Source organism: Phocoena sinus, chromosome 18 (genome assembly GCF_008692025.1).
Source record: "Phocoena sinus isolate mPhoSin1 chromosome 18, mPhoSin1.pri, whole genome shotgun sequence".
NCBI lineage: Eukaryota > Metazoa > Chordata > Mammalia > Artiodactyla > Phocoenidae > Phocoena > Phocoena sinus.
Window position 1 is genome coordinate 71180268 of NC_045780.1, and position 27027 is coordinate 71207294.

Here is a 27027-nt window from a genome sequence, read left to right on the forward strand (position 1 = left end):
ACAGAGGTCCAGAGAGGTTCACTGCCTTGTTTAAAAATGACAAACCAAGAGAGCTAGGACTAAAGCTCAGATCTCTGGATTTCTAAAGCCAGCTCTCATCTACCTGCCAATACCAACTTTTGCACTGGTTAGACATGAATGGCCATCTGACAAGGCCCACCTCACTGGCTCATGGCCTTCACTTTTTTATTTTTATTTTTTATTGGAGTATAGTTGCTTTACAAAGTTGTGTTAGTTTCTGCTGTACAGCAAAGTGAATCAGCTATATGTATACATATGTCCCCTCTTTTTTGGATTTCCTTCCCATTTAGGTAAAAAATATGGAACACTTCAAGAATTTGTGTGTCATCCTTGCACAGGGGCCGTGCTAACCGTCTCTGTATCATTCCAATTTTAGTTTGTGTGCTGAAGTGAGCACTGGCCTTCACTTTTCTAATTTTTCAGGATTTTCTCCCCACTTCCCTTTGCCCTGAAAGGCAAGGCTGTCCTAAACATTAGGCTCAAGTTTCTGAGTTTATATCCACTCCAGAAATTCTTCACCACACTGTTAGCCCTCTTTTGCCGATGAGTATACTTTTTCACGTGTTGTCCAGTTTTTCTGATTACTGTCAGCAGGAGTCTTGGTCCAAATTGCCTAGTTTATCATTTTATTATTGAAGGTTCAAGGACCTGGAACTGTGTTATAATGCTTAATTTAGTTTGGAGGTAGAAAGAACAGAAAGTGAGAGGATAGCAAGCATAATCTAAAGTATTTAGAATCATGTAAGTCTTAAGGCTAAATGGATATATTATAGATATATATATGTTGGCAAAGTGGCTATTCGGTATAATTAACAAATCTTTTGAATTAAGAGGCATCTTTTGAAAGCCCTTTCTATGTTTATAGAATTTCCCACATTATCAGTCCTGCCTACCCATGCAAGAAGTCAGAAGTTAATCTCCCAGCCTCCTTTACAGCTAAACGCAGGCATGTGATTTAAAGCTTTGCCAAATACCTTTGTTCATCTGGCTTTGCACTGGAGAATGTCTAGGAAGCAGGCATATTCGATAGGAATGGTAATAACGGCCTTGACCTCCAGGGGGCAGCAATGGTGAAGTTTGAAGCAACTGAATCTCAGTTTGGTGTGAGCTAGTTTAGTCCGGGTCCTCCGACAAGCAAGTGCCAAGACTGGCTTAAAGGAGCAAGGATTCTATAGGGGAAAATGCCTCTCTCTGTAAGGTAAAACAGTCAAGGGTCCACCAAAGGCTGGGAGGGCCATCAAGCCGCGAGGCAAGTTAGACCCTGAGAAAAGAAGAGAAAAGCAAAGGCTGGGTGCCACGCAGCCTAGGGGAGGCTTGGCAAAGCCAGAGGGGAGTCTGCCAGCCCAAATCTGCTGTCACGGAAGCTCCTCATCTCCCAGGAACGGCCCGGCCCTAGCGTTCCTACTTCCCTCCATCACCGCCTGGGAGCCGCCACGGGAGGAGTGGCCTCGCTGCTAACGCTGCGCAGGATTTCTACGCCCGGCATCTGGGACACGATGACGCTTTCACAATCTCTGCGCAGTTTCGGATACTTGATTAAAGAATATTCTCTAAATGATACGGTGCCGCAATAGCTACAAAGAAAGTGACTCATGGGAAGCGATACCTTTGCCCACACCTCTGCACTGGCGCGCAGCCTCCCACCCGGCAGGTGACAGGGAAGGGAGGTGGCCCTCGGGAACACCCTGCTCTGCCCTTCCCGCTCCGAACAATGCTGTGTGGGAGGGTGCGTGCGTCCAGCCTGTTACTTTACCCCACATAGGATGCCCCGGTCCGCTGACCCCGTTGTGTCCTGACACCCCTTCCTCCCCATCCTCCCCATTCCTAAGCCCTAGTTGTATTTATCTGTATCTTCATTGTTTTCTTCTTAAAGCCAATGAACTGTCAAACTGTTTGTCAAGTTGCACAAACGGACTTGGCATTGAGAGCGTTCCCTTAGCTGGCAATGTCATTAAATCCAGAGAGGAGGAGGTGTAAACGCAGAATGTGGAGAATACTGTGGCTTGAAGACAAAGAGTAAATGACTTCTTATTGACTTAAAGTGATTTCGGGGGTTTTATAAAACAGTGGTCTTCAAACTGATTTAAAGCCATGGATAATTTCAATATGATCAATTTCCAGAGGCTTACATGTCCTATCTACTCTTTTCCAAACTTATCTGCTTGAAGACGTGCCTGTGATGGGAGGACATATCGCCTCCCCTTCGCACCTGTTTCACAGCTGGGTCTCCAGCTTCCTAGAAAAAGGCATCTTACTATCGTGCATCACCTTCAGGTGAAATAGCTTCTTGGGCATCAAATAAAGGGACGATTTGAAAAACTGTCAGCAAAACCTTTCATCAAAGCCCCGAAACATGCCTCTCATGCAACTTTTTAAGAACTGCATTTTCAATAAAAATTTTCTTTTTGTTCTGTAATTTTTATCTTAATCAAATATTTATCAAAACTTAAGATTTATTTATGTCCTTTTGATCAACTTTCCAGTAATTGAAAGATAATCCAAAAGGAAAATTTTAACACTTTGATCTCAGGAAAAAATTTTAAATTAAATATTAACATACATATTTTTGTTGCAGATAATAATAAATGATCAATAGGACTTTCCATCATAAATGTAAATTACATTTGGATAAAATTCTGTGTAGAATGTTAATAAAATTTCAAGAAGAAATAGTGATGTCGAATATCTGATTTTAAATGGAATATGTTCAGGTATATAAATAGAATGGCAGATATCAAAGAGTAACATTCAACTGGCTATATTTAAATGAATGATGTAGAGGTTTTATTAAAGAATGTCAATATTTATAAAATGCCAGATATCACATCCTTTATAATTTCTTGAACGTATGATGACAAATTTCAAAAGTTATATTAAAACTATACAAGAGGGTACGTAATTTTTCTAAAACATTTTTATGGGAGCCGTAAGAAAAAAAAATTTTTTTTTTAAAGAACATTGTTATAGGAGTCTAATAAAAAGTCTGCCACTTTGGTTTCACAATGAACAGTTCATTCACCATCCATTCACTGGATGACACTCTGGTCAGAGAGCACAACAGGTGTGGTAGAAAATACTGGGGGCAGACTATGAGAACAGAAATCCAGCTTTTTCACTAACTCCATTTCATAACCCGTGGCAGCCAGTAAACCTGTCTACCTTTGCTCCTCATTTGTAAAATGAAGCAACTGGACTACCGGTTCCTTTGAAACTGGAAGCTATTCCATTCTGTCACTACATGTTCTATTTGAATATCTTCTGTATGTCTTTTCTTTACCATTAATTTTAAGCCCTTTTCTAGAGGTAACATAAACACAGTTGGGAGTAGGAAAGAAAACATTAACTATTCTCCATTTCCTCTCCACTAAAGAGAACATGCTTCTCTAAGATTTATGGAATAGAAGAAATGGACAAGTAATCAATTCAAAGAAATTGCACAGCCATTACAGTAATTTTTGAGATTTAGTGGAGAATCTCCCAATCCTATGGATTGGAAACTGGTGTACATAGAATTTCCCTTTACACCAAGCATTCTTAACCTGGAGTCCATGATAGAATCTGATGGGGTTCAAAAACTTGAGTAGGAAAAAAAAAATACATCCTTACTTCCACTAACCTTTTAATTAAATATTCCCTTCAATTATAGATGTAGGTAATAACCAGAGTGGTATCAGCAGTTACTGTTTGTTACTGTTTCACCAATAAAAATGTTTATCACAGTACGTTACAGATGTGTCAAAATACTATTTACGCTCTTTACTATTTTGAAATTATGGGAGCTTATTAGATTTGGTGCTAGCTCCTGTTATTTCATGCAAAGAAGCATACATATAATTATACGTATAAAACTTGCTATATAAAAAAGTTGGTTTTCATATTTTGATAACTATTTCAACATAATTTCCGGAGTAATTCTATATATTAAATTTTATGAGTTTAAAATTGTTCTGAGGTGTCCATAAGCCCCGCCAGATTGCCAAATGGGTCGCTGGCACATCCACACAAAACACTAAGATTACCCTGGCAAGAATACAGACAGAAAGATCATTAAGGGCCGCTAGTGCAGCACGGAGCAATTGATAGCCGCCACTGTTAATCTGAAAAACTGCAAATTTTGGCTCGATAATTGAGTGGAGAACCTTCAGGACCAACCAGAAACATCAATTTAAAGAGAGAGTGAGAAAAAAAAAAAAAGAATGTTTTTCAGAAATCCCGGAAGCCCAGGGTGAGCAATGAGGATAGGAGGGGCCCACTTCAGGCTGGTATTTGTTACTGGCTACGAGGACGACTGAACGGCCTACAACCCACTTCCTGTTGATGGCAGCTCTGGCCCATCCACACCCTATACGCCCCCCCATCCCCCCCATCAAAGGGACACACTCGAGAAAGGGGAACACAATCCCTACACCACTGAATCAAAGAACTCCCTCTCAAAAATTTTTGTACCGGCATTTCACCAAAATCCACACTCCTAGGGGTTTAGCGAGCCTGAGTTGGCTCCCTTTCCTCGGGGCAACCGGGGATCCTGCAGCAGCTGACCGAAAAGTTTAGTCCACAACCACAAGTTCGGAAACCATCGCTTGCCAGCGGGAGGTACCTGTTACAACAGACTGGCAGCCCATTTCCTTTCCCGTTCCCGGAGGAGTGTTTCGGCCCGGGACATGCGGACCCTTTGCTTGGGAGCCGGCCGTCCCCTAAAAATCCCAAACTCGAGTCTCTTTAAGACCCCAGGTTCGAGAACTGAAGCCTCCAACAACGCCTCCGACTCCACCTCCTTCTCTGCGGCCCGGGCAACACTCGGGCCCAGCTCCAGAGAGCGGCACCGTTGGCTTACGTAGCAGCGCGCGATTGGCCGCCTCTCCCTGGCGGGCCTGGATTGGCCGGTGGCTGGCCCCGCCCCTCGCCCCCGCCCAGGCCCGCGGCCGCCCGGGTGTCCTCGCGTCGCTCGTCCGCGCGCAACCTGGCAGTTTGCCTCTTCTTCGCCTTCCAGCTTGCGTCCATGGCCACCGCAGCGAACGAAGAGCCCTTCCCTTTCCACGGCCTCCTCCCGAAGAAAGAGACTGGGGCCGCGTCCTTCCTCTGCCGCTACCCGGAGTATGACGGTCGGGGGGTGCTTATCGCCGTCCTGGACACGGGGGTCGACCCCGGGGCTCCGGGCATGCAGGTGCGGCAGCCGCCGAGGGCCCGGGCGCGGGGGCGCGGGCAGCCGGCCACCGGGCCGGGAACGCGGAGGGGACGCGGCGTCGGAGCCTCGCAGGCCGAAGCCCGCTCTGCGGCCGAGGGAGAGCAGCCGGGAGGAGGCGGAGGGCCCGACGGGGGGCGGGGTGCGAGGGGCCGGCGGCCGGGCGCCCCGGCTGGGCCCTGATCCCGGCCCAGACAAAAGCGGCTGGTCGGGGCGCCCGGGACCGCCGGTCGCCCAGGAAGCCCCTTCCTACCCAGGCGCCTCCAGGCCCGGGCCCTCGGGCTTCTGCCCAGCACACCGCCTTCTTCCGCGGGTGCCTCGTGTCTTGGGCACCAACCGGCGGGTGCCTGTTATTTGCAAAGGAGGATTTTACTGTTTTGTTATTCATGGGAGCGGGGGGTGGGAAGGAAACAGGGAAGGGGCAAATGACCTATCAGAACTTCATTTTTATTGCTGTCGTTCGGGAGGTTTGGTTTGGGGAGGAATAGTTTATCTTGAAACGCGAAAGCCGGCTTTCAAGAAGATAACTCGGTCAACTTCCGGAATTGTTTCCTCTGGTAGTTTTATGTATTCTATTTTTAACCCCCTTCCGCAATGTACTTGTTAGGGTCAGTGAAACGCATGGCTTAGTCTTTGATATAAAGAAGAACCCAACTTTGTTTTTGGCGAACTCTTCAGACTGCATTAAATTATCCTTCCGTATTTTTTTTTCAGCCTCAAAATGTAAGACAACATACTTCATGATTTTTTAAAGTTATTTTGTTTTGCCCTAGCCACCTTTGAAATCGTTAGATCAGGGTACCATGCCGAAAGGTAATTTTTTAAAATGTGTCTCTCTGTTGAAAGCGTTCTCATTAAAGTCTTCAAAGTTTGACTTTTGTAAATTTAGTAGCCTGAGCCTTACACCGAAACCCAGCAATAAACAATTTCACAGTTTCAAGACTCATCTCCCAAATGTCTAACCTAATCCTCCTGTACGCTGATCTCTTCCTTGTATCAGTCTTTCCCCTGTATTTCTTAAAACCCTGAAGTTTAATAATTCTCCTCCCCCGTGCCTCTCCCTCCTCTGCATCCCTTATTGTGCTCTCGTATAACTGAGGTAGCATTTTGGAAGTTAGGATGTAATGCCGGGGGTGGGGTGGGGGGTGGGGAGGGAACCAGTCCGGTTCCCAGTCCGACCGACTCTGTAGAGAATCCCTCTGGGAACGTTGCTCCCTCCTGTTCATTCTTCAGCAGCACTCTGGAGCGCAGGACCCCTCATGGTGGCCCTGCCAGGCAGCTCTGGTGCATCAGAGAGGAGCAGGTGACGCGTTCCCTCCTGGTAGCTCTGGTTGTCCAGTTTTCTTAAGAGCTCCAAAGATGTACAGCAGTGACAGCTATCACCTCATTGAGGCTTCATTACCGTGCAGTAATGGTTTCCATTCTGGTGTGGTGTGTGTTTACTTTTTATAGGGATAAGTGGGAGGAGAACAGCTGGAGTAAGTGGTCACTGGCCCTTTTGTCCAGATAATAAGGGGATCAGAAGAGTTTGGAGGAGTAATGTCTCAGTAAAAATGCTTTTGTAGAATTTCCCGGACCTGCTTATCAAATAATTCCATTACTCTCTCTATAAAGTAGCAGTAATTCTCATCCCACAGTGTTGCTCTGAAAATTGAGGCGATTAATTACATGTGACTTCTTAAAGTGCTCATGGAAAGTGTTAAACAAACACTGATTTTTTTAAGCAAGGCTATTTAGTAGAGGGAGTTTATGCTGGATCTTGAATCACCATCTCTCTGAAGGATGAATACGCATTAGATATTATGTGCATGTAATAATAAATGTTTGAGGAACAACATATTTGAAGTAAAATGAAAACATAACTCTTCTAACAACTTGAACTCTGAGAGATTGACCTAAACGTGGCCATCTGAAAGAAGTTCACTAAGGTGGCTTGCAAACATGAGTGGATTTTTAAGGTTTTTTTCCCCCCTTTACCTTTAACAAATGTATCTTGTAGATCTGTGTATACATCATTAAGATGAGACGGTGGATAGAAATAAAGTGGAAGGAAAGAGTGAAATGGGAAGAGGAGGTTGAACTGGACATTTGGAAAGGCAGATGGTGTCTGAGTAGGGGACTAGGAGTGCAAGGGAGAGTTTTCAGGAACACAGTGGGGAGTCCCATTCTAGTCCCATTCTTCGGTGACGACCTTGGGCCCAGTTCTCTTGTGATAGCGTGTAGGCTTCATTAAATGTAGAGGGTGGCCAGCATGAGAGGAGGAGTAATTAAATAAATGGTTAAGTCTTTTCCTCAGCAAATATTCAGGCACCTGCCAGGTCCCTAACATTCTGCGTTAAGAGATGATGTAGTCCTGCAGATAACTGTTAACAGAAGTTGATCAGGGGACCAGTGAGAGCTGGAGCAATCAGGCTTCGCGGACAAGAGATGAGGCTTGGACTGGACCTGGAAATAAACCCATGGTAGCCAGCGGGTCTCCTGGCTGCCATTGGTCACCCTTCACATGGCCAAAGTTACTTTCCTTAAAAAACAAAACAAAACAAAACAACGCATCACACCTTTGCTTAATATAAAACAGAACTATTTGGGCATCCCAGTTGTCTTTGCGTTGAAACCCCCAGATTTGAACTTTGCACAGCTCTTTGCCATTCAGCTCCAGCTCTTTGCGTAGCCTCGGTTCTCATCCGACCATTTCTGTCCACATCCACTCTGCCCACCATTGAAGCACCCTGCCTGTGCTTCCACCAACAGCATTTCACAGCTTTGCTCTCACCCAGATGTTCCAGGTCTTTCCCCAACACATGCCTTTGCATGTGGGGTTTAATCTGCCTGCAGGCCTTCTACAATCACCTGTAAACACCTACTTAATCCCTTAAGACCAGCTGGGCCTTCACCTGTTACCTTTGGGGTTATCTAGTGATATTAATTCAGCCCCCCCACTGTGTATTTATGTGTGTGTGCCAACCGCTGTGTTAGGACCTGGGGGTTCAAAGAGGAGTAAGGCCCAGTCCCTGGTGACAGTTATTCAGTTTGCTCTCATAGCAATTTTTTCATATCCTATAGCACTTAAAAGAAATTTTTTTTTTTTTGGCCGCACTCAGGCCCTCAGCAGTGAAAGCACGGAGTCCTAACCACTGGACGGCAGGGAATTCCCTAAAATGTTTCATTTTAGTATATCGGCTTATATACCTTTTTCCTGGTTCAGTTAAAATTCCTTGAAAGCATATATCCAAATTCATTTTGTATGAAATGTGCTTGTAACATTTTGTGTTGAATGGAAAAAAAATGTATATATGTGATAATGTCCACAATTTCCTCATGGGAAAAAAACAGTTTGGGAAGGAGGAAGTAGTCCTGTAAAAGTCTTTCTAATTTTACCTTCACTAAAATATAATGGAGTACAGTAAGGAAGTTATCATAGGTATGTACTTGGTTACTAATAGTGGGTGCTCTCCATTAATTTAAGTTTTATTACCTCCCTTTCAGTTAGCCTTTCCTGATTCCCCCAAGCTGGCTTTTGTGTTCTTAACATGCTTTCCTAGACACTGTCCTTATCATTATTTTTTATTGTCCTATATTGCTGTTCTCTTTTTTTTTAAAAAATAAATTTATTTATTTATTTGGCTGTGTTGGGTCTTCGTTGCTGCATGCGGGCTTTCTCTAGTTGCGGCGAGCGGGGCCTACTCTTCCTTGTGGTGTGCGGGCTTCTCATTGCAGTGGCTTCTCTTGTTGTGGAGCACGGGCTCTAGGTACGTGGGCTTCAGTAGTTGCAGCACGCAGGCTCAGTAGTTGCGGCGCACGGGCTTAGTTGCTCCACGGCATGTGGGATCTTCCTGGACCAGGGCTCGAACCTGTGTCGCCTGCTTTGGCAGGCGGATTCTAAACCACTGTGCCACCAGGGAAGTCCTGTTCTCTTTTCTCATTTGTCTTCCCAACTGGATTGTAAGCTTTCTGAAAGCAAAGCCTGTCTTATTCATTCATCATTATGTTCTTAGAATAACATTTAATAGTGTTTGTTTATGACATACCATTCTTTGCTTAAAGGAGTATTTTCAGTATCTTCCCTGAAATTTCAAGTGGATGCTTATACGTTCACTTTGGCTTGTGCAGGATAGTTTGCGAACCTTCCCCCTTTTGTTCCAATCCTCTACAAACCCTCACCAACTTCACTATAACTGTTTCAGTGGAGACGCAAAGTAACGTAGATTCTTGATGTTCGGGGAGAATATCTTTGGGCCATTTCTGTTCTGTTCGGCCAGTGGCGCCCAGTAAGCATCTCAGTCTCCCACCCCGTTCCCAGGGCTTATCACCTTAGCTCTCCTCATAGTAACTGTGCCTTCAGGCCCATGGTACCCCTCCCTGTCCTCAAAGATGAGGGATAGAGTTCCAGTGTTAGCAGTTCAGTTTCCTGGCCTCCTCCCAGAGCCCCTCTACAAAATTCTCAGCTGATTTGCCTTTTTTTTTTTTTTTTTTGCGGTACGCGGGCCTCTCACTGTTGTGGCCTCTCCTGTTGCGGAGCAACAGGCTCCGGACGCGCAGGCTCAGCGGCCATGGCTCACGGGCCCAGCCGCTCCGCGGCATGTGGGATCCTCCCACACCGGGGCACGAACCCGCGTCCCCTGCATCGGCAGGCGGACTCCCAACCACTGCGCCACCAGGGAAGCCCTGATTTGCCTTTTTAAAACCTGTCCTTCCTAACCCTAAACTCCCTCTTGTATCTTCTTATCTCCAGTGGAGTGGTTCCCTTTACCTAATGGTTGAAGGAAGGAGTAACTGCACGTATGAGAATTTTTAATGAGAGAGAGAGAGAGAGAGAGAGAGAGAGAGATCCTAGTGAGTAAAGCTTGTGGCAGTTGTAGATGGTAAATAAACCACTAAATCCCGTTAGGCTTTCTTCCTTTGCTCACACTCATAATGAGGTTTCTAATGAGAGGGATCCATGTCTGACTTGTTAGTGATCTCTTGTGATTCTCAATCTCAAGTCACCGAAGTTGTTTGGTCATTGAACGAGAAAGCGAAGACAAATGGTTTGTGTTCTTAGGGCTGTGGTGTAGCTTTCAAATTATGTGCTTATTTGGAATACATTTTAAAATAGATTATTTGCTTATGGTCTTAGTACATGATCTGGCTAGTTTTAACTTTATAGGAGAGTATTAACTTCCTCTTAGTGGCTTCTATTTTTGTTAGATTTTCTTACATTTTTCTTCATTCCTTTATTTTCATTTTATTTTATTCTTAAAGATACTAGCCAGTCCCTTCAAAATCAGTGTCTGATTTGGTTTTTTTTAAATAAATTTATTTATATATGTATTTATTTTTGGCTGCATTGGGTCCTCGTTGCTGTGCGTGGGCTTTCTCTAATTGTGGCGGGTGCAGGCTGCTCTTCATTGCGGAGCATGGGCTTCAGTAGTTGTGGCACGTGGGCTTCAGTAGTTGTGGCACATGGGCTCGGTAGTTGTGGCACATGGGCTCAGTAGTTGTGTCTTGTGGGCTCAGTAGTTTTGGTGCATGGGCTTAGTTGCTCTGCGGCATGTGGGATCTTCCCGGACCAGGGCTCGAACCCATGTCCCCTGCATTAGCAGGTGGATTCTTAACCACGTGCCTCCAGGGAAGCCCCTGATTTAAGTTTTATCATAATTTTATCAGGGTTTGGTATGATTTCTGCAGTGATTTTTGTTTAATTATGATTTTGAGCCTTCTCAGTATGTTAGAATACTTATTACTAGTATAGACAGCCCCCCCAGAAATGAACATCCAGCTGATGAATTACCATACATAAAAATAACAGCTGTGCGGCCCCTGACAGAGCTGTCAGCCCCCAGTTGGTCGATGATTGGAGTGAGATCCGGGATCCACCAGCCACCCCCTAGTTTTGCCTTGTCAAAAAAAAAACGTGTGTTTGTTTCCTCCACATAGTGAATTTCCCCGCCTCCTTTCGGGTGCACCCTAACTGCAGAGCTCTGAGGACACTGCAGTTGGTGTTGGGGAGGAGGGTGTGAGACCAGAAAGACTCCTAGTGATGGACACTACACTTCGTCTTAAAGAGGGGGAATTCTCCAGGTGGAAGAGGAATCTGAAGGCTGTACTCTTGTCACACTATAGGCATTTTTTTACATTCCTGTTTCTCTCTTGAGGGTGGGGGGGGTCTTCATTTTTCTGTCTTTTTTTGTGTCTCCACACCTGATTCCTGCTGGTAACTCAGTATGTATATCTTGAATGCTGCAAATTCCCTTTGCAAAGCTAGCCCAGAAAGAGCCCCAAAATAGTTTTTCCCACAAAGGCAATAAAGATATTCGGTATTACTGTTAGCTGTAGCAGTCAGCATGGCCCAAATGAAAGTCTGGGGCTGGCCAAGAAACCACAGCTGAGGAAAATCAATCTTAATGCTAAGTAATTTGTGTCAGGCCATCCAACAATCCCATATGCCTTGAGTACCTAACAGGCACTGCTAGGTTTGGGGTAGTTTGGTGAATAAAATAGACATAGCCGTTGCCCTTATGGAGCTTATCTTCTGATAGTGCAAACAGGTAAAGAGTCACAAACAGTAATTACGAATTGAGTTAAGTTCTGTGAAGGAAACAAGGTACAGTGAGAAAGAGTAATCAGGCTTAGGATGACGAGGACGTAAATGAGATCATCAGGGAGGCCTTTCTGAAGGGGGCGGTATTTTACTAGAAAATGGAAAGGTGAGACTGGGATACCTGTGGAACAACTGAAGAAACAGAGAATTCCCAGCAGAAGGCCCTGGCGCAGAAAGTCACGAGGCAGGAGGAAGGTGGCCGTGTCCAAGGAGTTGAAAGGAGACCAGGTGGTCAGAGGCGGGAGTGACTGGCACCCTGGGCAGGGTCCACTCCCGATATCTGTGAGCCCACTGAGGGTGTTCAGTGGAGGACTGCCGCAACCCGACTGGCTTTGCTGTTGCTTGTGGAGGGCCTCCTGGGAGCCAGCATTGCGTATGAGCAGGAAGTGGTGGTGGTGGAGAGGTTCAGGACACCAGTAGTGAAGAATCAAGGGGAGGTGGGTCTGAACTGTACTTTAGAGGTAGAAGGAAGAGGACTTTCTGAGAGATTTGTTGTGAGGAGTAAACTAAAGAATCTGAGGACTCTAAGTTTCTGGCTTGAGCAGCTGGGTGTGTGTTGGCTTCCCGAGATGGCAAGGCCTGGGGAGAGACAAGTTTTGAGTGCTAAGTTTGAACTTGATTTAAGAAGTCTGAGTGTTAGTGTAACCTCCAATAATGAAATGTTATTAAACATTTTCCCCGTAAAGTTTTGTCCAACCAAAAACTCACTTTCTTCGGACCTTTTCTCAAATGTTAACCTTCTCAGTGATACCTTTCTTGACCAGCCTAATTAGTATTGAAAGCCCCATACCACCTGTCTCCTTTCCCTGCTTGATTTTCTTCCTAGTAGTGATTACCATCTGACGTGTTATATATTTGACTTGTTGATTGAGTCCATGTAACACAGAGTGTGTGAGGTCAGGAATTTTGTGTACTGATCATTGCTGTACTCCTGACACCTAACAGAGTGTGGCCTGTGGTAAGTGCCCAAGAAGTATCTACCTGAACACATGAAACCACTTGAAGGATTCTGTGCTGTTTTCTGTAACTAAATCTTCTCGTTAGTATCTGTCAGGCTTTTTGGCTTAAAACTTCAGTTCTCTTTTTAAAATGAATGCAGATTTTATAGGATATTTTAGTTATGGGTACATGTGCATGCACACACACACGTACGGGAGCTGGCATTGCTTTAAGGATAAAAACTAAAATCTATAATTCATATTTTAATTGTCTCTTAATTTTCAGGTTACAACTGATGGAAGACCGAAAATCATTGATATCATTGACACAACAGGAAGTGGTGATGTGAACACTGCTACAGTGGTAGAGCCAAAAGATGGTGAAATTATTGGTCTTTCAGGAAGAGTGCTTAAGGTTGGAGCTTTTATCTTTTTATTGAATTTTTTTCTTTTTTTTTTGTACTATCACCTCAAAGCATTTTACGTTTTTACCTTACATTTCATGGTATGGTATTAGTTACCTATTGCCATATAATAGATCACCTCAAAGCTTCACACTTTAAAACAACAAACATTTGTTATTTTACAGTTTCTGTGAGTTGGGAATCTGGATGTGACTTAGCTGGGTGCCTCTGTTCAAGATCTCGCCTGAGCTTGCTAACTGTCGGCCAGGGCTGTGATTTCATCTGAAGGCTTGATGTGGCTGGGGAAGGGGAGTTTGTGTTTATTGGCAGGCTTGGTTCCTCAGCACCTGGGCCTCTCCATGCGGCTGCTTCACAGCATTCAGCTGCCTTCCCCAGGGCAAGCAGTCAGAGAGAGCCCAGGTGGCGGCTCTGGTCCCTTTATAAAATGATGTTGGAAGTGGTGCCTGTTGCCTCTGCCATGTTCTTTTCATTCAAAGTGAGTCAGTAGATCAGCACACGCTTACAGAGAGGGGATTTTACAAGGCCATGGGTACCAGGTGGTGTGGACCCTTAGGGTCCATCTTAGTGGAAGTTATTGTTTTTGTTGTTTGATAGTGGGCTTGGAATTGGGATTTTTTTTTTTTTTTCCAGTATGGCTGCTGTATTCTAAAAATTTTAAGATTTAAGTCGAAAGGTGGGAAAAGTGATGAGAATGTAGTTTTGCCTTCCGCTTTTCCCTTCTGGGAACTTGAACTTGAAATATTTAGGCTTTAATATTTGTGGACTTAAATATCTGACCTTGTCTTATTCCATGTACTTGGCAGAAAGGCTGGGGTAAGCTAACATGAAAGATGATTAGGAAACAAACATAAAGCAGTTCATGAGATATTAGCTAATGGGTTTGTTAGATGGCAAGAATTTGATTGTGTTTCAGTACTCTTATCTTTTCAAACAATAAGCAGAATTAGTTTGGAAGGTAAATTTGTGGTTATTTAGATATCTAAAGAGCTATATTTAACTTCCCATCTTTTACCATCTATCTGAATCATGTTTAGACCTTGTCTCTCAGGTAAGATTGTCACGGCAGTGTATTAGTTTTCTGTGCAGCAAAACAAATTAACACAAACGGCAGCTTACCACATATGTTCCTACATTTACTGTCTCACAGTTTCTGTGGGTCAGGAGTCTGGGCACGACTTTTTGTGGTCCTCTGCTCAGGGTTCCACAAGACCTCAGTCAGGTGTTGGTTGGGACTGTGGTCTCAACTGAGGCTCAGGATCATCATCTTCCAGGTTCGCCCTGTTGTTGGGAGAATTCATTCATGACAGCGTGTTTCTTCAAGGCCAGCAGGAGAATCTCTGTGACCTCGGGGGTGACCCCAGTCTCTCTTTTAAAGAGCTTGCCTGATTAGGTCAAGCTCACCAGGGCACTCTCCTTTTGATGAATTCAGTCACCTGATGAGGGACCTTTTATTGCATCTGAAAAAGCTCTTCACCTTTGCCATATTACTTCCCATAACATAATCACAGGAGTAGTATCTCCTTATGTTCACAGTTCCGCTGCCTGTCACAGGCAGATGGCAGGCATTCATATCCCAGTTTTGCTTCTTTTCCCGCATGTTGTGGACTGCATGTGTGACCCCTGAATTCGTATGTTGAAGCCCTAACACCCAGTGTGATGGTAGTAGGAGGTGGGTCCTTTGGGAGGTGATTAGTGTTAGTTAGATGAGGTCATGAGGGAGGGGCCCTCATGATGGGATTAGCGCCTTGATAAGTGCCCTTCTAAGGGAGAGCTTGCTTTCTCTCTGCTCTGTGAGGACACCATGAGAAAGCCATGCCTGCAGGCCAGGAAGGGTGTCTCACCAGAATCCGGCCATGCTAGCACCCTGATCTCGTGCTCCTTCAGAACTGTGAGAAAACAAATGTCTGTTATTAAACCACCCAGTCTGTGGTATTTTCTTATGGTGGCCCAAGCTGACAAAGGCACCATGTGCTTTAAAAAGAAATACTGCAGGGAACTGACTTTCTGCACACCTGAATTGCTCTAGTTTTGCCTGTCTTTCCCAAGTCAACTTGTTATTTAGAGTGTGTTTCAAAGAGAAACCTGGGATTCCTGTGAGTTACAGTACTCTGGGAAACTAGAGAACATTCCTAGTAAGTCAGGCAGATTTAGAATCATATAAAGTATCAATAGTATCCTCAAAAATCTATTTTTGAATAGTTGTAGCCCATGCTCTAGATAAACCATCCACACTTGTAATGTTACTAGTGCTTAAAGGTAGAATTAGTGTATTGTATACATGGCTGTGAAGTAAGATCAGAAAATTGATAGATCAGTATTTACATCCTTTCTCAACTTGGTGATATATTTCTTTAGCTGTGCTATTAACTGTTCTCAGCCCATCAGTATAGTGAGTTTTTTTAATTTAATTTTTAATTGTATCCAATATGTCTTCATAGTTTAAAGAACCTTCTACAAGGCTTCTAAAGAAAAGTTCACTCCCCTTTCCATGGATCACCACCAATTCCTGCTCAACCAGGGTTAAGGCTTTGATATATTATCTCAGAGTTTTAAATGACAAGCTAAAATACTTTTTATTCTAATTTTTGCCCCCTACTTTTAGACTTTATCTGTAGAATTAAAAGTGGAAGAAGAGGGTTTAGCTCTCTGGTCCTTCATTTCTGAGAAATTTTCTTGCATTGTCTCTTGGGTTACTTCCTCCCACTTTTTTGCTGTTCTTTTATCTGAGACTCCTGTTAAGCGGACACTGACCTCTTTAGTTGATCCTCCAGTTTTCTACCTTTTCTTCATTGCTTTTGTTTGATTTTTTTCCTTCCTGAGAGAGTTCCAAGATGTTCTCAACATTTTCTTCTAGCTCATGTATTGAATTTTGCCAATTTTTAATTGCAGAAGTCTGTTCATGTTCCCTCAGAGCACATTTCTGTGTCATGTATACAGTGTTTTATCTGTGAGAATATCATTGTCTTGAAAAGTTCTGTCTCATGACTTCTTCTGTTCCTCTTCCTCACCTTCTGCTTCCTCCTGCCCTCCTTCTTTCTCCTGATCTTGCTCTCCTTTTCCTTCACCTCCTCCCAACCCTCCTCCTGCTTCCCCGGCCTGTTCTTCCGTGTGCTTTGCTTTTGACCTGAGCACTTTTCCTCGGGTGTCCCCTCACCGCAGCTGTCTCTGATTTAGTGGCACATGAAAGGTGATTGGAAGTTCCCTGCTTGTGGAGAGTCTGTGGTGTGGGTCTCACTGTAGGGTCACGATACTATCATGGGAGGCCCCAGGATCTCCGTATATGGTATATTTTTTCCATTGAGATGTCCAGTTACCTCAAAGAGGACCTTCGCCTGTTTGGCCTGGAGTTTGGGGGCAGAGGAGTGAGAGAGGAGCCTGGCCCTCAGCATCTGGGGACCTGAGCCTTGAAAGGCACCTGGGGAGAGTTCTTGCAGACTCTTCACTGTGCCTCGTCTCTCCCATCCTCTCTAGAGAGGATGTAGACCTCTCTAGAGAGTTCACATCCCAGCTGTCTCTCATCACCTTCATGCAGGATGTGGGGGTAGGCAGCTGGGGACTAATTGGTCCTCATACCGACTTTCCACCCGTCTTCTTGGTTACAGTTCCCTTCTCCAGCCATACACAAACCATAGTTACACACATGTTCAGTTAATTTTTTTCAAGCATGTGCAGGTGTTCAGATATTTTGCAGTAGTCATTAAAAAGAATAATGTTGTTAGTCACTGGGATTCTAGCTAGTGGGATCTCTCAGAACTCTTTAGTACAGAGTTTTCAGAAAGCAACACAGTAAAGTCTTCAAGTTTCTTTGATTTAACCGTGCTTTAAAATGAGTCAAATACCTGTATTCTACTTCTGCTTCTTCCAAATAGCCTGTAAACTGCTGACGGTTAATGTCTAATTCTTCTGCCAGTTTAAGATCAATGACAGCTAGGTGCTTTGAAGATTCCTGCCGCCTCATTCTCTACGGATGCTGTTCTAAGCTGTCTTGAGAAACTGGCAGTCCATTACTTACGGCCAGCGGTACTCGTAGGAGCAGGTAGAAGCAAAAGAGTGAATAGAAGGATAACACCTTTCATGGTAAATTGTACAGGCAAGAAGAAAAGTGCATGAAACACACATGTTCAGTTTAATGAGTAATTTAAACAGACGCCATTTTATCCACCCAGATAAGACCGAGAGCGTTGCCAGGCCTCAGAAGCTTTCTGTGTTCTCCAGATCACAATGCATTTTGACTTTTGTGATAATCTCTTCTTTGCTTTCCTTTACAGTTTTACCATCTCTATGTGGATACATGGAATATATTTGTTAGTTTTGCCTACTGTGACCTTTATATGAATGGCCTCATTTGTGTGTCATTTCATGTCTTCTTTTCCTGGGTGTTTGCAAGATTTATGAGATTCAGCCATGATTTGCATGGAGCGATGATGTGTTGAGTTTCATTGCTGTGCCTGTGACATAGTTTATATGTACCACATTCTGTCCATTCTGCTGGGGAACAGTTGAGTTGTTTCCAGTTTGGAGCTGTCACTAACAGTTCTTTAGAGAACATTCTTGCAAACAAATCCTGTGCACACATGTACAGATAGCTCTAGGATGTGTACCTCTAGGAGTGGAATTGCTGAGTCATAGAGATACACCTTTACTAGGTGATGCCAAACAGTTTTTCCAAGTGTTTGTACTAAAATACATTTCCACCAGCTGTATATAGGAGTTTTAATAGTTGCACTGCTAATAACACTTGGTGTTTTTAGGCGTTTAAAATTTTGCTTATAGGCTGGGAATCTAGCTGTATCACGTTGTGGTTTTAATTTGCATTCCTCTAATTACTAATATGATTGAGCACCTTTTCATATGTTGCTTAGACATTTGGATTTCCTCTTTTGTGAAGTGCCTCTTCGAGTTCATTTGCCCTTTGTTTTTAATACTGAGTTGTTATGATTTGTGGGATTACCTGTCCTTGGGTTACATGTGTTTCGGGAGTCTTCTCCCACTCTGTACTCATATTTTCACTTTCCAGATGATGTCTTTTGATGAGTAGGAGTTCTTAAATTTGATGTAGCTGGATATCAATCTTTTGCCTTTTTGCTTGGGGCTTTTTTGTGTCTTAAGAAGTCCTTCCTCCAGCTGACAACCAGTGCGAATCAGTGGCCCTCAGTCTCACAGACAGAGGGAAGCGAACTCCATCACCAGTCAAGTGCCAAATGAGAGTAGGGCCCTGGCCAGCACCTCGGTTGAAGCCAAGTCGAGGATCCAGCTAAGCTGTGCCAGCTTCTGATTGATGGAATGTGTAAGATTGTAAATAGTGTGTCTCTTAAGACAAAGTTTGTCGTATTTATAACACAGCAATAACTAATACACTCAGCAAAGATATAGAAACTGTAAAAACACTCACATGGATATTTTAGAACTGAAACTTAAAATGACTGAAATTTTAAGAAAGCATCACTGGGTGGATGTAGTAGCAGAATGGAGGTGATGGAGGAGTCTGAGTCAGTGGACTTTAAGATCAACCAGTGGAGAATATCCATTCTGAATACTGAAGAGAAAAACACTGAAAAATAGCTAACTTAGCTTTGGGAGCTTGTAGCTCAATAACAAATGGTCACATATTTGCATCATCAGACCCCAAGAAGGAGGAAAAGGAGTGTGCTGCTGGAAAAAAAATATTTGAAAAAATAGTGGCAGAGAATCTCCCAAGTGTGGCAAAGATATAAACCTACCAATTCTAGAAGCTGAGTGAACCCCAGGTAAGATAAACCAAAAGAAATTCATGCCCAGAAACATTCTAATCAGATTGCCAAAAATGAAAGACAAAGAAGAAAAATCTTGAAAATGGCCAGAGAGAAGGGACCCATTGTATAGATGGCAAAGATACTCAAATGACTTTAGCTTTCTCATCAGAAACCCTGGGGGCCAGAAGGATGTGGTACAACATTTTTCCAGTGCAGAAAGAAAAGATCTGTCGATTGCAAATTCTATATCCAGTGAAAATATGTTCGGGGAAAAGGTGAAATAAAGACGTTCCCAGATAAGGTAGATCTAAGAGTATTTATAGCCAGCAGATACACTTTTAAAAAATAGTAAAAAGAGGCTTTTCAGACAGGAAGAAAACATGGAGCAGCAGAAATGAAGGACTAGCAAAAGAAGCAAAATATCTGAGTAAATATGATGGACTGCTTTGAGTTCTTTAAAATCGTATTTGATAGCAAAAAAAAAAATCCTTCCTGTCCCCAAATCATGAAGATATTCTCCCATATTTATTTTCTGAAAACTTTCATCGTTCTTTTCATATTTGTTCTTAGAAGTCACCTGGAATTGATTTAATGCTTAGTTTGAAATAAGAGTCCTGTATCCTTTTTTCCATCTGAAGACCCACTTGTCCCAACACCATGTATTAAAATTCCATAGTTGCCCCACTAATTTTCAGTGCCTTCTTTTTACTTTGCAACTTTCAAAATGTGGTGACTTTTGGCTTCTAAAGCCTCATTGCCCATTTTTTGTCCTTTGGGTTTTTGGTTTTTTCCTTTTCCTTATTCTAATTTTAGTAGCATTTGGAAGGGAGCACAGCGCTTTCTAAAACTTTACCACATTTAACTTGAAGTCAGTTTTTAAAATCATCAATATTTAGCCTTACATGGTAAAAAAACGGTTAGTCCAGAGACCGTGAATGCCTTGGCCAGGTTTAGCACTGTAGTTAGATGCAGTGATAGCTGAAGGAAAGAGGGTCCATGTGTCCTGGCAGGACCATGAGGCTGACAAGTCTGAAGTACAGTTCTGAGACAGAAACTCAGATTTTCCTGCGTGGAACGTTAACAACTCATGATGACACTTGTCTCGTGAAGAGAACCTTCAATTCGTTAAGAATCCTCTCTTTAAAAAAGAGTCAGGGGAAATGAGGTGTAATTAGAAATTAAAGAGATTCTGTTTCTCATTTGAAAATCGGTCTTACCACATTGTGGTTACCACATAATTAAAACTCTTTCTAAAGAGAGCAGCTTAAAATGGTCAAAATAAGCACTTTGATTCTTAAAAGAGACCAAAAGTAACTTCATATTGTGAAATACTCGAATATGTAAAATGACATACTCCATAATTGCCTCAGAGTAAAGTTAGCTTCACTCTGACTTGGTTAAGGTTAGCTGGCCAGAGCCATGATTATACATAATTTCTATTTTCTGATTTTTTTTTTAAGCTCAATTTTTGTAAGTAACTAGTCTGCCTTTACTTTGAGGAAAATATATAGTCGTGATTTGAGAAGTATCTTGTTCATGGACCCTGCAGAATTTGGTCTCATTTTGATTAAATATAAGTTATGTCTGTTGGATTACTTTTATTGTATTATATACGTATTTTAAGTAATTGTGGTTGTCTTAACACCTGATTATTTTGCAGTCATTTTAATTAGTTATTCCATTTAATCCTTTGGCATTTCACAGCTTTTTGTAATCTCTTTGCGCAAAGAAGTTGTCGCTAGCGTATAGGGTTACAAAGCCACCTGTGTCGTGAGACATCTGTGATGGAGTAGTCTTTGGATTTGCCAGCTAGTGACTACTTACCTTTTTGTTGTTGCAGCGCTTTATTTATTGTTGTGGTTATGTCACGGGCTGTTGCAGGAATGTTAGAGTTAAGAATCTCTATTCTCTAAAGAAAGCTGATAAGCTTTGAATGAAAAGCACTGGTTTGTGTGCCAGCATATTTGAAATTTCACAAATTCCAGACGTCCAGTTGATTGAGAAAAGATCGCTGATGAGCATGTGCTTTTTAAAGTCAGTAGATCTTTGAAGTGCTGTGAATGATTGTCTTCCTGTATTTAGTTGTGAGAAAATTTCCTTCAGAGACTTCCTACCTGGGGAATAATTTGACGAAGAGGGACTTGAGGAAGAGTCGGTTAAAGATCCTGCACAAGTAAGAACCACCAGTCAGTCCACCAGCTCTGAGTGGTTGATGGTTCAGCTTCATAATCTGTACGCATTTAAAAGCTGTTTTAAGTGATCATGGGTCCTGTGATGACAAAGAGTATGAAGGGTCCCCGTTGTCTTGATTGACATTTCCAGTTAGTTGATGTTCATGCATCTTATTATTCATGCACATTGGAAGGTAAAGATTATTTTCTTCCCTTTGCACATGAGGAAGCAGAAGCCCGTAGGTCCCACCTGGTTAGTGGCAGAGTTTGGGCACACTGCCAGGTTTATCTGACTTTAAAATCCATATCCCTTACACCAAGTTTTTGTCTCTGTGATAGAACTAGATTCCAGTTTTCTTTTCAGCCTTTCTGTTGTTTGGGCCAGCAATTTAATTTCTTTCTGCTTCTTTGCTTTCTCCGTTTGTAAACTGGGCATACTCTTTACATCATTCTGTTAATTAAAAGCTGGAAGTGTTAGTTTTAAATACTTTGAGATAGTGGGAAAAACTATTGTAAGATGTTATATGTAATTAACATGATTTTATAGAACTTTTTTCTTAAGAACTCAAAGAGCTGTTTTTTTTTTTTTTTTAGTATCTGGGCATATCCCTATAGTATTGTAGAGGAGAGAGAAGTTCTTTTTCTTAATGGGAAATCTAAGGGTGGAGAGGTTCTGTAAGTGGCTTCCCTCCCCCCTGGTTGATGGGCAATGGAGTGGTGAAGGGGGAGGTGAGGTGTCCTTAATGCTTGGGAATTGAAGGTCTTAGTGGTTTAATGTGATGTTGAAAGCACTTTATAAAGCATTGTGTAAATGAAAGATATTCTCCTTAAACCATCTCATTGATGAAAAAAAAGCCAGAGAGATATTAAGTGGCAACTTAGAATATTAAAAATGTTGCTCTAACATACGAGCCTGCTCGTCCAAGTTGAGCCATTCGAATACCTTTTTCCCCAGTGCTATATTATTAGAATTGGGAAGCATTTAGTGAGTGAGAAATTTACTTTTTATTTTTTATAGATTCCTGCGAGCTGGACAAATCCCTCAGGCAGATACCACATTGGCATAAAAAACGGCTATGATTTCTATCCAAAGGCTCTCAAGGAAAGAATACAGGTAACGTGCCATCTAGTATCAGTGACTTCTTTTCTTCCTCAAATTTTATTCATACTGAAGAAAAACATTTCCTAAAATCTCACTAACTTAATTGTTTGGGGGGTCTGGGAGGCTTTCAAATGGTGACTGCTTAAAGCAAGATTCTGTTCAATGGAATGTCACCCATTCATGGTTCTTAATCTTGGATACATGGATAAGTTTAGGGAATCTGTGAGTACCTTGAAATTATATTCAAATTTTGTGTATTTATGTTTTTCTGGGAGATGGGATATGCTTTCATTGGATTTTTGAAGGACTTTTTTTTAACTTCAGAGAAGTTAAAGACAGTCGATTTAAAGTGGATTGCCCTATTTATTCCCGTTCCTATTGTTTCTATGGTAATTTGTCCCATTTTCTTAGTCTTTACCTAGCTTGCTTGATCCCAGTCATCATTCAGTATTAGGGAAAGAATTACTCAGACCTAAAGCAGCTGAAGGATAGGAAACACAGTCTGTCATTAGAGAGATAAGAACTGTGAATTGAAAGAGAAGGAGCCTGCTTTAAGACAACGTAATAGACCTTTCAGTGACGATGGAAAGGTTTGAAATGTTCATTATCCATCCATCATTGTGGCCATGAGCCACAAGTAGCTATTGAGAACTTGAAATGTGGCTAGTATGATTAAGGAACTGAAATTTTAATTTTATGTAATATTTTAAAATTTAAGTTTTAATAGCAACATGTGGCCAGTAGCTGCCGTATTGGACAGTGCTGCTTTAGAGGACTGCTGACACTAGTAGCCCATACAGGTTTCAGCTATAAAACAAGATGTGATCCTGGCAAAGGGGCCTCACGGGTAAGACCTGTGGGCCCTTTTATCTAATCTAGTATTGTCATTTGCTTCTCCAGGGGTCAGTGAACCATAGGAAGTTACTCAGTACTTTACATATATAACCTTGACTTATTTGTCAGATTCCAATCATTCTGGAAAAAAAAATACAAAAAATAAATGCACTTAACTCAACTTTTATTGGATACTATTTTACTTTAAAATTTCAGGCTGAAATGCATAGTATTTTTATGCACTATATTAAATTTAATCAACCGTGTTAAGGTACGAATTAACATACAAATAGAGTGGTTAAATTAAAGCGGATCCCCTATCAAGAGGATGGGGGAAAAAACAGGCTAGAGAAGAAGGAGATTGAGGAAGCTGGCAGGTCCATCAAAATGCAACTGCAGGCACTCTTACTCCTGTCTTCTGCTTGCCCTTGGCTGAAGGCATTTCCCAATTCTGTAAGGGTTCAAAATAAACGTTTTCTTCAAATGACTGGGATTTCAGTCACCTGACATGGTATTAGTTATTCTCGGAGAAGGGAAGGATTTAAATTGGGACATATGGTGTGTAAAAATACATTTGGTTGTGCCTTGGTAAACTTGTTCTCTTAAAACCTAGATGTGGTGAGTTAGCTAATCAGTTTTTTATAACTGATCCATTGCTTTATCAACTTGATTATAAATGATTTTTTTAACCTTTATAGGAGAATTGTATAGCATCCCAGCTCATAACAACTGTAAACGACTATCTAGGTTTACCTGAATATTTGTCAACCTCATTGGAAAGTCATTTTTCTGTCTTTGCAGAAAGAACGGAAGGAAAAAATGTGGGACCCTGTTCACAGAGTTGCCCTTGCAGAAGCCTGTCGAAAGCAGGAAGAATTCGACGTTGCCAACAATTGCCCTTCCCAAGTTGGTGCTAGTCGCTTTTATTTAAACGTTACCATGTTCTCAGAGAATTAAGAGTTCTTAGAGAATTAATAGACTCTTTTTCACAAGTTTTATGTTGTTTACTTTTACTAATTTTTCTTTGCTTATTTTTCCTGAAGTCAGTTTACATATGTGTCTATCAATTGTTTAAAAGTTCTTAACAAACATAGAATACACACACGTACAAGTGCATAACTCCTAAGTGTATTGTCATGAATTGTCACAAAGTGAGCACCCCATATATGCAGCACCCCAGCCCCTCTCTTGCCCCTTCCTACTCACTGCTGCTTCCTCCCCAAAGCAGCCACCATCCTGATTTCCGACACTTATCGAACGGCTTTAACCTGTTTTGAATTTTGTAAAATGGAATCATACAGTGTGTGTTCTTCTATGCGTAGCTGCTTTCGTTCGATGTTTTTTGTGAGATTCCTCCATGTGTGGGGTGTTGCAGTAGTTTACTTTCCTTGCTATATAATTGATGGGCCATGATTTATGTATCCATTCTGCAGATTGGTACTTGCTTTGTTTTCAGTTTTTGGCTATTATGAAAAATCCTATTTTGAAAATTCTTGTGCCTGTCTTTTGATGGGTCATAAAGTGATCGTACCAGTTCCACAGGAAGCGTACGAGAGCTCCCATTGTTCAACATCCTTACCGTTGCACTTTTGTGAATCAGTTTATAAAATGAAAATAATTCTTGGTTTAGTATGAAAATAATGAGTGCTAGCTGCAGAAGCTTTCGGGCAGCACAGGTATGTAAAGTTTAGCAAGTGAAAGCCTCTGAAATGCCACCGCCCAGGGATGGTAACAGCAACCTGACATTCGTCCTTCTGAAATTTTCTTTTAATGCATGCATTTCTTTTCTTCTAATAAATTTTTTTATTGAAGTATAGTTGATTTACAATGTTTTAGGTGTACAGCAAAGTGATTCAGTTACACATACATATATATATATTCTTTTTCAGATTCTTTCCCATTATAGATTATTACAAGATATTGAATATAGTTCCCTGTGCTATACAGTAGGTCCTTGTTTATCTATTTAATGTGTAATAGTGTGTATCTGTTAATCCAAAATTCCTAATTTGTCCCTCCTGCCTTCCGCCTTTGGTAACCATAAATTTGTTTTCTATGTCTGTGAGTCTTTTCTGTTATGTCAGTAAGTTCATTTGTATCATTTTTTTAGATTTCCATATGTAAGTATATCATATGGTATTTGTCTTTCTCTTTCTGATTTACTTCACTTAGTATGATAATCTCTAGGTTCATCCATGTTGCTGCAAATGACATTATTTCGTTCCTTTTTATGGCTGAGTAATATTCCATTGTATATATGTACCACATTTTCTTTATGCATTCATCTGTCGATGGACATTTAGGTTGCTTCCTTGTCTTGGCTATTGTAAATAGTGCTGCTATGACCTCTGGGGTGCATGTATCTTTTCGAATTGGAGTTTTCATCTTTTCCAGGTATATGCCCTGGAGTGGGATTGCTGGATCATATGGTAGCTCTATCTTTAGTTTTTTAAGGAATCTCCATACTGTTTTCCATAGTGGCTGCACCAGTTTACATTCCCACAAACAGTGTAAGAGGGTTCCCTTTTCTCCATACCCTCTCCAGCATTTATTATTTGTAGACTTTTTGATGATGGCCATTCTGACCAGTGTGAGGTGATAACCTCTTTGTAGTTTTGATTTGCATTTCTCTAATAATTAGTGATACTAAGCATCTTTTCACATGCCTTTTGGCCATCTGTGTGTCTCCTTTGGAGAAATGTCTATTTAGGCTTCTAATGGCGTGCATTTCTTAATCAGAAATGCAGTTGTATTAGTGGTTCTCAGCCCTAGCTGCATATTAGAGTCACATCAGGAGCTTTAAAAACTGTCAGTGCTTTTGCCCTAGAGAGGAATTAAATCAAAACCTTGCAGGGGAGGCAAGCATTTTTAAAACTCTTCAGGAGCTTTAATTAACATGCAGCTTGGGTCAAGGACCACTGGCCTGCATAGATCTACGTACACATTTAACTTTTATTAATCTGTGTACATCATCCTTTTTTAACAGCTGTATAATCTTCTATTAGATCAAGATTTGTTCTTCAGCCTCCTATTGGAGACGTGAAATGTAGTATTTCAGGTGCTACATATAGACAACGAACTTTATAGAAGAGGGATCTGAATTTAATTATCCTTTTTATATTGTATGCCAGAATTATTTATATAATTGTCTTTTTCCTTAAGGAGGAGTAAATGTTGAATATATTGGATAAATAAAAATGAAGCACAACTTCAGATTTTGGGAACGTGTGAAACTTAAATTTTTATTCATGAGGACTATTCAGGTGAATGTAGGGCAGTCTAATATAGTATGTAGTTTAAAAAAGTGCCTAGGTTGAAGCATATGAATTTCCCGTTTTTGTAGATGAAAGTGGTTGAATACCAGCTTGTATGTACTTGGTCATGAACATAGTATGTACTTAACTTAGCGAATTCTAAAAGAGGTACGACTATTCATGGTTCCTGTTATTTATTTGGGTTCTTAAGAAACAAATTTGAAATGGAAATGTTCCTGATATAAAAATCTAAAAGTCGATAGAGAAACTATTTTATAACAATTTTAGCATTACTTTTGGAAATGAATTATACAATTATAGGGATGTGACCAACACCTTTGGCCAAATGATAGCGCCACCGTGTAGCACCGTGCCTTTCCCAAAGCAGCTGTAGGGAGTGACTGAATATGATAGTAAAAGAAGTATTTTTTACTGTTTAATATTTTAATTGTTACTGCCACTAAACTGGACTACAAGTTGCACAGATATAAAAAGAAAATTTTCTTACATTTTTCCAGGGTAAAATGACTTTACTATTGGGTCACACTGTGTCTTTGGTTGTATGTTAATATCACCTTTCAAGAGCACAAAATGTGCTAATATTAATGTCTGTTCTAATTGTTTAGGCAAATAAACTAATCAAGGAGGAGCTTCAGAGTCAAGTGGAATTGCTTAACTCTTTTGAGAAAAAATACAGTGATCCTGGCCCTGTATATGACTGCTTGGTGTGGCATGATGGTGAGACCTGGGGGTAAGCAGTGTGTTTCCAGTTCTTCATTTAAAAATCA

General features: G+C 41.6%; 1 protein-coding gene and 1 non-coding gene across 8 annotated transcripts in view; one reads left to right on the forward strand and one right to left on the reverse strand.

The window, feature by feature from the left end:
- Nucleotides 1-314: 314 nt before the first annotated feature.
- Nucleotides 315-418, reverse strand: LOC116743366. Its single transcript, XR_004346753.1, has one exon. It is a non-coding gene; the product is annotated as a U6 spliceosomal RNA (small nuclear RNA).
- Nucleotides 419-4935: 4517 nt separating this feature from the next.
- TPP2 (tripeptidyl peptidase 2) overlaps nucleotides 4936-27027 on the forward strand; it is a 67797-nt gene continuing 45705 nt past the window's right edge. For 3 of the 7 annotated variants that reach the window (XR_004346666.1, XM_032611177.1, XM_032611178.1), the window contains exons 1-5: nucleotides 4971-5185; nucleotides 13008-13136; nucleotides 22068-22163; nucleotides 23787-23891; nucleotides 26866-26990. Coding sequence is in view for 4 of the 7 variants with exons in the window: in XM_032611177.1 (XP_032467068.1) it covers nucleotides 5021-5185; nucleotides 13008-13136; nucleotides 22068-22163; nucleotides 23787-23891; nucleotides 26866-26990 (620 nt within the window). In the remaining 3 variants the exon portion in view is untranslated. Of the gene's footprint in view, nucleotides 5186-13007; nucleotides 13137-22067; nucleotides 22164-23786; nucleotides 23892-26865; nucleotides 26991-27027 lie in introns of all 7 variants that reach the window. The other 4 variants (XR_004346668.1, XR_004346667.1, XM_032611176.1 and 1 more) reach the window with 3 other exon arrangements.